Genomic DNA, 12,125 nt, shown 5'->3' on the forward strand with positions numbered 1-12,125 from the left:
TGATTTCTCTGAACCTCATCCACAGAACAGAGATGATACCAGCCCTTCGGTGCTTCTGTGAGAACTGAATTAGATGATGATAATGAAAATAATGATGACCATTTAGTAAACATCAACCGTGTGGCTGTGTTCTAGGTATATTGTTGTTGTGTTGTTTAGTTGCTAAGTTGTGTCCAACTCTTTTGTTACCCCACGGGGTGTAGCCTGTCAGCCCTCCTCTGTCCATGGGATTTCCCAGGCAAGAATACTGGTGTGGGATGCCATTTCCTACTCCAGGAATCTTCCCGACCCAGGAATTGAACCCAGACCTCCTGCACTGGCAGGCAGAGTCTTTACCTCTGAGCCATCAGGGAAGCCCTCCAGATACATTAGTGAGTCATTAAAAGACATATGAAACATCAAAAGTAGTGTTTAATTCATGATTCAGTTCAGTCAGTTCAGTTCAGTCACTCAGTCGTGTCCGACTCTTTGCAACCCCATGAATCACAGCACTCCAGGCCTCCCTGTCCATCACCAACTCCCGGAGTTCACTGAAACTCACGTCCATTGAGTTGGTGATGCCATCCAGCCATCTCATCCTCTGTCGTCCCCTTTTCCTCCTGCCCCCAATCCCTCTCAGCATCAGAGTCTTTTCCAATGAGTCAACTCTTGGCATGAGGTGGCCAAAGTACTGGAGTTCCAGCTTTAGCATCATTCCTCCCAAAGAACACCCAGGACTGATCTCCTTCAGAATGGACTGGTTGGATCTCCTTGCAGTCCAAGGGACTCTCAAGGGTCTTCTCCAACACCACAGTTCAAAAGCATCAATTCTTTGGCACTCAGCTTTCTTCACAGTCCAACTCTCACATCCATCCATGGCCACTGGAAAAACCATAGCCTTGACTAGACGGACCTTTGTTGGCATCATGGTGCGTACTCAATAAATACCAGATTCTTTCCCCTACCTCCTGCTGATCATTGCACATCCTACAGTTTGTCAGTAGCTGATAGAACATGGCCTTAGCACTACCTTCCAAAGGACTTTATTTATTCCCACAAATTGACGTAGAGAAAATAGTGAAGATTTAATTTAAGTTCAGGAAGCAGCCAGTGAGTAATTTCTGATATCATTTCATCAAGGAAGTACTTGGAGCTTAGAAATCAACTGTACTTTAACCAAATTATAATTTGATACTGTTAGTGCTTGAATTTAATTTTCAGGTTCAGAGTCTTGGGCTTCTACAGACATCAGCCAGAACCGCTGCCTGTACTATGACCTTGCTCTTGTGCTATTTTGATATTTAGTGCCCAAATAATCAGAATGAACACCTGAATATACAAGCCCTGTTTAAAATGGAATATGAAAGGTTATCTAAGTGTTGCCATGAGTTATGTGTCCTGCCTGAGTCTGACAGGTTTCTGATGGTACTGGACCATAAGTGTTGTCTGAAAAAAAAAAAAAAATGAAGGCTCCCCCGACCCCAACCCCAGTCTTCAGGAACTCTGCTCATCCTAGCCTTTCTTTTTCTTTCTTTGTGCAGGTTTCAGGTAACCAGATCCTCTTTGACAACATAAAGCCTGGATTAAAGCTAACTCTGTAGCAATCCCAGGATTATGGGCTCAGGAGGATAAATCCCAGGTTGATTTCAGTTAAATCTCTTTGTGAAGAAAGCAGCTATGAGAGGCAGTTCTGAGATCGGTTTAACTGTGGATTCCTAGCTCCCCAGGATCAGTTCTTAGGAATGTCACAGGCCATTGTGCACACGGGACACGAGAGATCGTTCCTGGGAAGCGCAGTGGGGCACTGGCAGCTCTCATCACACTTGAAAACGGGCTGTGCTTCTGGCCCGGCTTTATCCCTGGTCGACAGAGCTAAAGTCAAGGAGAGCAGGAGTCACTGTCACCGAAACGCTCATCTGCGTATGTTGCCCACACCACCACCCGAGTCAGAGGGTAGCTTATCCCAGAGACTAGCATAAAACCAGAGAATTTTAGAGCATCCTCCATGTCTAACTATCTTTCTTTCCTTAAAACCTTCTCCTCCTCCGTCTGGGTATAGACTGCTCAGTTGCTCGGTTGTGTGCAAATCCGACCCCATGAACTGTAGCCCGCCAGGCCTCTCTGTGCATGGAAGTGTCAGGGCAAGAATTCTGGAGCAAGTTGCCATTTCCTACTCCAGGGGATCTTCCTCACCCAGGGATTGAACCTGTGTCTCTTGCAACTCCTGTATTGGCAGGCGAATTCTTTATCACTGGGCCACCTGGGAAGTCGGGTGTAGATCGCCCAGTCTCCAATGCTGTCTTAGAGGGTGCAGGGAAGAGGATATAAGTAACATGCAACCTTTCCTTGTCTCCCACTTTCATTTTCCAGCAACAGCTGCAGGCGTACGTGGCCTGGGTGAACGCGCAGCTGAAGAAGAGGCCAGCAGTGAAGCCAGTGCAGGACCTGCGACAAGATCTCCGGGATGGGGTGATCCTGGCGTATCTCATTGAGATTGTCGGTCGGTTGACTCTGATGCTAGCTTAAACCAGAGCGTGGCCTTTTTACCCTCCATGGGCCCTTCAGAGCAGATTTTTGGTGGTGGTTTAGTCACTAAGTCATGTCCAACTCTTGTGACCCCATGGACTGTAGCCTGCCAGGCTCCTCTGTCCATGAGATTTCCCAGGCAAGAATACTGGAGTGGATTGCCATTTTCTCCTCCAGGCATTATTCTCCACCCAGGGATTGAACCCTAGTCTCCTGCATTGGCAGGCGGGTTCTTTACCGACTGAGCTACTTCTTTAAAGTCTTATGGAAGTGAAAGTAGGGAAGACTTAAGATACTTGCCCAGGGTTAACTAATTTATTTATTAGTCAGTAAACACTGTGTTCCAGGTGCTGCATTAAACTTTGGGAGTGTGATGAGGAGCACAGTCGTGGCTCTCAAGTCTCCCAATCTAGTTGGAAAGACTGGAGAGCGAAGTCACTTCCAGTAATGTACTTAGTACTGTGATGGGGCAAGCACAGATAAGAGCAGAGGGCGGGCACTTAACCCACTGTTAGGGATTCTAGGATGGCTTACCAGAAGATCTGATGTCTACACTGAGGCTGGAAAGAGAAGCGGCAGCCATGCAAAAAGAAAGTGTGTTACCAACAAAAGGACCCGACTAAGATAAGAAGACCTTGTTGAAAAAGCCCAAGAGTTGATGCCTGTCTTTCTTATTAGATGGTATCATAACCTTATTTCCACAGCACTTGTCCACACCTCTTATTACTTCTCTCACCAAATGATAATTGCTTCTTATCTACCTCTCCAGTATAGATTGAGCTCTTTAAGAGCAGGTACAGTGTAATTTTTTCCCCCCTTGTTTCCACGATCCTTAACCAAGTGCCAGACACATAACAGGTACTCAAACATTCATTGACATATTTGAAGGATGTGGGTTTGAGTAATATGTAAGAAGGCAGGCTTGCATCAGGCAGCCTGTCCAGAAATACTTCATTGAGACAGCTCATATATTCATTATTCACTTATAGTGATAATAACCATGATAATAGTAACAGCAGCTACTGTGTATTGAACACTTAATTTTACTTAATCATCAATATTTGAAAAACATAATATTACCCCCATTTCCAGGAGCACTTTATATATATCCCCAGGAGCACTTTATATATATATGTGTGTGTACGTATATATCAAGCCTTACTTTGATTGATTTATGATAATGGATAGCATTTAAGTATTTTACTTATTTTTTGAGATTTAGAAAGGTCTGTCCTTGGAATTTTCCAGGCAAGAATACTGGAGGGGATAGCCTTTCCCTTCTCCAGGGAATCTTCCCAACCCAGAACCCAGGTTTCCTGCATTGCAGGCAGATTCTTTACTGTCTGAGCCACCAGGGAAACCCTTAAGCAACTTTGCAAGGTCACATAAGAATAGTGGTAAAGCAGAGGTACAAGCCTAGATACACTTTAATTCCAAAGCTAATTTTCAACTTTTAATTTTTCACTCATTTGAACAGATTATCCTGGAAATATAATCAGTTAGAAAATCCAGACAGCACAAGAAGATAGAAAATCAAAAGCCATTTCCCGTGTCTGTCCCCTTGCCAGTTACTTGTTCTTCCTGGAGGCAGCCAGTGTTAGCAGTTTCTGGCTATTCTTTCCAGAAATATTTAATGGTGCATATACAGGCAATATGAATGTGTATTCTTGTTTTTCAAAACACAGGTTCTTAAATGCTACATTCTGTTGCAACTTGGCTATAGAGAAAATCTCTCTGAATTCAGTACTTGAGATTGCATTCTTTCTTGAGCTGGCCCTCACTGAGCTTTTGATCCTACTACTATGCTCCTGAAATTGTTCTCCTTGAAGTCACAACTCTGCTCTGTCAAATCCCGTGGCCATGGCTCAGTCCTCATTTTGTTCAGCTTAGCGGAACTTGACACAGTGGATCACTCCCTCCTCCTCCAAACATCTTCCCTCGGTCTCCAGGATCCTGTGGGCTTGAAGGCTTCCTCCATCCTCACTGGCCTTTCCTGTTCACTCTGCTGGCTTTCTCGTGTGTGTGTGTGTGTGTGTGCACGTGCTTAGTCGTGTCTGACTCTTTGTGATCCCATCGACTGTAGCCCGCGAGCCTCCTCTGTCCATGGAATTTTCCAGGCAAGAATACTGAAATGGGTAGCCACTTCCTACTCTAGAGGATCTTCCCAACCCAGTGATCGAACCCGTGTCTCTTGCGTCTTCTGCAGTGGTAGGCGGATTCTTTACCAACCGCACCACCTGGGAAGCCCTCCTGACCTCTAAATGTTGGAATTTTTCCTTAGAGGTTCAGACCTTAGTTCTTTTGTATATTCTCTATCCCTAAGTGGTCTTTTCCCAAATTGGACTCTTTCGTCCTAAGCTTTTCCTTGAGTTCTAGGAGTGAATATCGGCTTCCTATTCAACTTCTCTGCTTGGATGTCTAAAATGCTACTCTCACTTCACATGTCCTAATCAGAACTTTTCCTTCACGCCACTGATCCCTCTGTCCTCTGAGATCCTTCATCTGACTAACACATCACAGTACCATTCCCTCAGTTGTTAAAGCAGAACACTTAGAAGTTGTCTTTAATTATTCTCTTTTTCTCATCTGTCGTAGTCAGCCCTTCACATGTGCTGTTTGCTTTATATTAAAAATGTACCTGGTATCTCACTGTTCACCTCTCAGCTTCTTCCCAAACCATCATTATCTCTCACTTGACTATTTTTATTTCCTTTCTAACAGATCTCCCTGTTTCCTCTTCACAGAATTTATGTCCACATGAAGTCAACTTTTAAAAGCATTAAGCAGGTCAGGTAACTCATCTCACATGCTAGCAAAGTAATGCTCAAAATCATTCAAGCCAGGCATCAATAGAATGTGAACTGTGTGAGCTTCCAGATGTTCAAGCTGGATTTAGAAAAGACAGAGGAACCAGAGATCAAATTGCCAATATCCACTGGATCATATAAAAAGCAAGAGAATTCCAGAAAAACATCTACTTCTGCTTTATTGAGTATGCCAAAGCTTTTGACTGTGTAGATCACAGCAAACTGTGGAAAATTCTGGAAGAGATGGGAATAGCAGACCATCTTACCTGCCTCCTGGGAAATCTATAGGTCAAGAAGCAACAGTTAGAACCAAACATGGAACAACAGACTGGTTCCAAATAGGAAAAGGAGTATATCAAGGCTGTATATTGTCAACCCTGCTTATTTAACTTATATGCAGAGTACATCATGAGAAATGCCAGGCTGGATGAAGCACAAGCTGGAATCAAGATTGCTGGGAGAAATATCAATAAACTCAGATATGCAAATGATACCACCCTTATGGCAGAAAGTGAAGAGGAACTAAAGAGAATTGATGAAAGTGAAAGAGGAGAGTGAAAAAGCTGGCTTAAAACTCAACATTCAGAAAATGAAGATCATGGCGTCTGGTTCCATCACTCCATGGCAAATAGATGGAGAAACAGTGGAAACAGTGACAAACTATTTTCTTGGACTCCAAAATCACTGCAGATGGTGACTGCAGCCATGAAATTAAAAGATGCTTGCTCCTTGTAAGAAAAGCTGTGACCAACCTAGACAGCATATTCAAAAGCAGAGACGTTACTCTGCCATCAAAGGTCTGTCTAGTTCAAGGCTATAGTTTTTCCAGTGGTCATGTATGGATGTGAGAGTTGAACTATAAAGAAAGCTGAACGCCGAAGAATTGATGCTTTTGAACTGAGGTGTGGAAGAAGACTCTTGAAGGTCCCTTGGACTGCAAGGAGATCAAACCCAGTCAGTCATAAAGGAAATCAGTCCTGAATATATATTGGAAGGAGTGATGCTAAAGCTGAAACTCCAGTACTTTGGCCACCTGATGTGAAGAGCTGACTCGTTGGAAAAGACCCTGATGCTGGGAAAGATTGAAGGTTGGAGGAGAAGAGGACGACAGAGGATGAGATGGTTGGATGGCATCACCAACTCGATGGACATGAGTTTGAGCAAGCTCTGGGTGTTGGTGATGGACGGGGAAGCCTGGCATGCTGTAGTCCATGGGCTGGCAAAGAGTCGGACACAACTGAGCAACTGAACTGAACTCTCTTACCTCCAAGCCTGCATTTTCTGCCCATTACATATAGAGTAAAATTCAAGGTCTTTGCTCTTTTGCTCTAGTTGCCAAAGCCCCACATGACCTGGCCTTGCTTACCTCTCTACCTGTCCTAGAACTCAACTCCTTGCTCTCTCCACTCCAGCCATAGGGTCCTGTTGCTGTTTCTCAGATAAGCTGATCTCATTCCCGCCTTGGCGTTGGTACTTATGGTTCCTCAGCCTGGAATGCTGCCTCTGCAAATCTTCTCCTCTCTGATTTTATTCAAGTCTCCGCCCAAATGTGTTATCCGACAGACCATGGTTACTCGTCTTTGTTTTTCCTCATAGTACGTATCACTGGGCTTCCCAGGTGGTGCTAGTTGGAAAGAATCCGCAGGCCAGCACAGGAGATGCAAGAGACCGGGTTCAATCCCTGGGTGGGGAAGATCCGCTGGAGTAGGAAATGGTACCCACCTCCAGTATTCTTGCCTGGGAAGTCCCATGGAGAGAGGAGCCTGGCGGACCCCAGTCCTTGGGGTCGCCAAGAGTCGGACGTGACTAGCACAGCACGGCACTTAACCACTACCTGAAATTATGTCAAACATTTATCTATTATCTTGGTCATCTCTCATCCCTGCAGGTATAAACTCTATGATGAAAGGAAAGACAGACAATGTCTTGGTCACTGCTCTTTCTCTGGTGCCTCAAACAGTGCCTGGCACACAGTGGGTGCTCAGTGAATATTTGTTGAATGAATAAATGTACACATAGTAACTTCACAGGCCCCAGGGAATAGATGTGAAAATTCGAAGACCTTCCAGAATGCTTTGATTTTCCTATTTCCCATCCAGATTACAAACATGAAGGCCTAACTCCCTTACATATTTATAGATAATGTTAGTGTTTACATCAAATATTCTCTCTGTGTCTGGCTACTATGAAACTGTGATAGTACTCCTCTGCATAACTTCATGTATTTTCTCTCTTCTAACAGCAGGAGAAAAGCTGAGTGGGGTACAGCTGAGTCCCAGTAACCAACAAGAGATGAAGAATAATGTGGAAAAAGTGTTACAGTTTGTAGCCTCCAAAAAGATTCGTATGCACCAGACTTCAGCTAAAGGTCAGTACTTCCTTCTGTCCGTGGTGGCTGAGTACACTCATCTTTACCTAGGGATTGCTACCTTCAGAAGAACCATCCACAGTGTGGCTGAGGGCTCAGAGTAGACTGCAGTGACCTCACATCTTTTTCCACATAAGGAAAGTCATCCTCTTGGGGTGGAATAATTGTCAAAATCCAGGTGCTTTGGAGACCAGGGTGAAGGTAGAAGCTCTTTATTTTAACTGAATAAAGTTTTGTTTGAGTGTGTGTAGGAAAATTAACAGAAAAGAAATGACAACGTTTGGATATTAATTTTAGAACATCTTGTTTAAGATATCAAACATGAAGATAGATGATATTTTTTTGTGTTCCTAGTGTTTCATGACAGTTATTATCTCAGATCATAATAGCCTACTTTCTTCTATCCAGTTTTCCAGAAGGAAAATATTTGATAGCAGTTTTTTTTTGAACATCACAGGACATCTCCAGGCAGGATCAAAAAGCTCTTTCACCTCTGCATATGCCCTCTCCTGGAGCCACATGGCCAGATGAAGGACAGCTCTCATTGCAGTTTGAGCCCAGGCTGCAGGGGAGAAATGATGTAGCTGTCCTCAGAAGGCATAGGCTCTCTGGTCCTCTCACTCTGACTCTGAAACTGATTATAATCTGGTTTGTTTCAGCCTCAGTTTCTGGGCCTGATTGCCTGTGGCTCTGATGAGAATGGAGGTAGGAGAGAGCCCTCCTTTCCGTGTTGTTAGTGTTCTCTGTGTTGGGCTCATTCAGGCAGGGCAGTTACTGACCATTGAGAATGTCGTGTAACAGGTATCAATCAATCCTTTTGGAAACCTTGCATGTTTAAAAGGCTGTGAAGCTGAAAAAAATACAGTTTTGTCTATTTTCTGACATTAACCAGACCCATCATGTTATTTTCTGTCTGCCTTTCTCTCTCTCTCTCTTTTTTTTTTTTCTAGGACAAAATTTAGCATGTCAGGTATTTCTCTGATCCAGGCCCCGTGAGGAGTGGGCTTGGGGATCTGGCCCATTAAAGTCAGCTATTTTGAGGGAACAGTCATTCAGGACATCATTGTCTTTTACCTGGAGAAGTGCAACCGCTTCCTAATCAGTCCCACCGCATCCATTTCTGCCCCCCTCCCGTCTGCTCTCCACACTGCAGCCAGAACAATCTTTCTAAGAGTACGATACGCTCATGCCATTCCTCTGCACCTGAGGTCCCTTAAGATAAAATCCAGAGTCCTTTCTCTGGCTTACTATGCCCTTTCTGACCTGACCTCCACTTCATCCCCCTTGTCTTTCCCCCACTCCCCCTGAACTCTGAACTCTGGCTATGCTAAACTGCTTTCTGTTCCTCTTCCAGTGTGTGCCATAGAAATATAAAGTAAGTCACATTCTTGATTTGAATGTGTCTAAATAGCCACATTACAAAAAAGAAATTGTGGAATTAATTTTGATAATATATTTTATTTAACCCATGTATCCAAAATGAGGACTTCCCTGGTGGCCCAGTGGGTAAAGAATCCATCTGCAATGCAGGAGACCCAGGTTTGATCCCTTGGTTGGGAAGATCCCCTGGAGAAAGAAATGGCAGTCCCACTCCAGTATTCTTACCCGGAGAAGCCCCATGGACAGAGGAACCTGGCGGGCTACAGCCCGTGGGGTCTCAAAGAGCTGGATACAACTGAAGTGACTTAGCAGGCATGCATGCGTATCCAGAATATGATCAGCTCAACATATAATCAGTGTAAAAAACAATCAGTGAGATATTTTGCATTCTATTTTTTTATACTAAATCTCATGAGATTTTTCATTCAGTTTTTTTGTGTGCGTGTGCTAAGTACACTCATAGCACATTTCAGTTAAGACCACTGCTGCCTTTTAAGTGCTCAACAGCTACATGTGGCTAGTGGCTCCCATACTGGATGGCATCTAGACCTTCATGCCTGCTGTTCCCTCTTCTTGGAATACTTTTTTCCTTCTCTTTCCTCATCTGATGAACCTCTATTGGTCAGTCAAGCCTCAGTTTAGGACTCACCTTGTCTGGGAATCCTTCCCTGAGGCCTCTAAACTAGACAGATGCTTCTCTGAGTTCCCAAAGAATCTTGTGCTTTTCCTATGGTATGAAGGAAATGGCAACCCACTCCAGTACTCTTGGCTGGAAAATCCCATGGACAGAGGAGGCTCTCATGGGATCACAATGAGTCGGACACAACTGAGCGACTTCACTTTATGTTATTACACTTTATGGTCATTGCTTTAACTCTTCGATCTCCCTATTAAACACGGCTTTGTGAGGACAGAGAGCTTAACTGCCTTGCTTTTCTGTTCCCTAGCAGACACTCCAGTACTCTTGCCTGGAGAATCCCATGGACGGAGGAGCCTGGTAGGCTGCAGTCCATGGGGTCGCTAAGAGTCGGACACGACTGAGCGACTTCACTTTCACTTTTTCCTTTCATGCATTGGAGAAGGAAATGGCAACTCACTCCAGTGTTCTTGCCTGGAGAATCCCAGGGACGGGAAGCCTGGTGGGCTGCCGTCTCTGGGGTCTCACAGAGTTGGACATGACTGAAGCGACACAGCAGCAGCAGCAGCAGCAGATGCATAGGAACCAAGTGCTTCCTCAGCACTCCGCTTCCCTCTTAGGACCTCTTGGTCTGTTCTGATCCTCAGATATCGTGGAAGGCAACCTGAAGTCTATCATGAGGCTGGTCCTGGCCTTGGCAGCTCATTTCAAACCTGGCTCCAGCAGGACAGTGAGCCAAGGACGGGATGCCAGAGCCCCCCTGCAGACTCACCAGCCTCACTGTGCCACTGCTGTGGCCCAGGGAGCCGCCGCTGCTCTGGCTGATGTGTGTCATGACATGTCGCGGTCTGGGCGGGATGTCTTTCGATACCGACAGAGGTAAGGATGGAAATCTGGGGATGGGAATTCGACCTGCACTGATATTTCTTCCCTTAAATGATGATTGTGCAGTAGATGGAAATATCACCTAAACAGCCCACATTGCAGAAAAGAGTATGGAGTGGAGGTTGGAGAGGGTGCTCCAAAAGAGAAAAAAAAAAAACCACCTTTCTTTTAGGCATGTTTATTTTGACTTTTGGAGAAGGGCATGGCAACCCACTCCAGTATTCTTACCTGGAGGATCCCATGGACAGAGGAGCCTGGCGGACTGCAGTACTTGGGATCACAAAGAATCAGGCACGACTTAAGTGACTTGGCATGCACGGCACGTGCACATTTTGACTTTAGCAGAATGTAAAGGAATCATATATGTAATTCTTTTCTCTGGTGCCCAGAGTTTTAAACATATTCCTTTGGCACTGTGTGTTTTCTGCACTGGGAGGTATGTGGGAGCACCATCCCCATTCACCCCTGAGTCTCTCCCTGGTGTGTATCCTGAAGGTTGGGTATCCCAGAGAGTCATGGCAGGAGATGCTTCGTGGGTTGTGTGTCAGAGAGGGAGCATGACTCTGAGGTGTTGCAAAGATTGGTGAAATTATTGGTTTTTCTACCTTCCTTGCCAGATTTCAAATGTCTTAAAGGCAGGGGCTTTGCCTCGTCTGTCTTTTTACCCACAGCAGTCCCAGAGTGGCATCTATCAGTAGTTCGTGGGTGGGCCCGAAGGACTGACACCCTCTCCTTTATTGGTGCCCTCCGACTTTAGGAACAGCAGCATGGATGAGGATATTGAGAATCCATGCTGGAGCGTGCGAGCCCTGGTGCAGCAGTATGAAGGACAGCAAAGGTCCTCGTCTGAGTCCAGCTGCTCCAGGTAACCGTGGCCTGAGATTCTTCATCGCTACAGTCCTCAATTCATGGAGGTTCTCAGGGTTGGCAGCTTCAGGTACCCATGCAACAGGCAATAAGGCACCAAAGTCTCTCCTCTTCCCTCAGTTTATGTGTGGCTCACAAGGGGTAACCCTCAGCGCGGCCTTATGGTTTTGTGCTGGCAAGAGGGCAAGGTGAGATGCTTGTGAATTTCCCACATACCAATATTAGGGCTTAGCTGTGTCCACGTGGGGGCATGACTGGGACCTGTCAGCACCCAGCTGGATCTTTTTGATATTTATTTATCAGCTGCTAGTGTTTATGAGAGCCCGTTCCATTGCACTGTCTGTGTGCCTGAGAAGGTTGTATAAAGCTCGTAGCAAGAGGAAATGAGTAGAGTTGCCTTAGTGCTTTAAGAATGTTTCCAGCTTTCATTTGTAGGGCTGGGAATTGTGGCAGATCAGTACACATTTGAATGGGCTAGCGATGTGAGTGACTGTAGCTGAAAGGCTGTCCATATCCCTTAGAGCCAATTGCAGAGACCAAAACAGGACACAGTGTGCTGATAAAAGCCTGATCAATGCCAAGTATGGTGGCAGAGAAAGACTATTTTCCTGGCTTACGTAAATCACGCTCCTGTAAACACATCCCCAGATGTTATTATCTTATTTACTAATTTCAT

The 12,125-nt window shown here is 45.1% G+C and overlaps 1 protein-coding gene across 3 annotated transcripts in view; it reads left to right on the forward strand.

Annotated features, from left to right (window-relative positions):
• The window catches only part of DIXDC1 (DIX domain containing 1), a 79,344-nt gene that overhangs the window by 28,974 nt on the left and 38,245 nt on the right, over window positions 1-12,125 (forward strand). For 2 of the 3 annotated variants that reach the window (XM_012095446.3, XM_004016018.4), the window contains 4 exons: window positions 2,350-2,479; window positions 7,555-7,680; window positions 10,345-10,576; window positions 11,340-11,447. In XM_012095446.3, coding sequence (XP_011950836.1) covers window positions 2,350-2,479; window positions 7,555-7,680; window positions 10,345-10,576; window positions 11,340-11,447 — 596 coding nt within the window. The remainder of the gene's footprint in view (window positions 1-2,349; window positions 2,480-7,554; window positions 7,681-10,344; window positions 10,577-11,339; window positions 11,448-12,125) is intronic. The other variant, XM_012095447.3, reaches the window with a different exon arrangement.

This window comes from Ovis aries, chromosome 15 (assembly GCF_016772045.2).
Source record: "Ovis aries strain OAR_USU_Benz2616 breed Rambouillet chromosome 15, ARS-UI_Ramb_v3.0, whole genome shotgun sequence".
Lineage (NCBI taxonomy): Eukaryota > Metazoa > Chordata > Mammalia > Artiodactyla > Bovidae > Ovis > Ovis aries.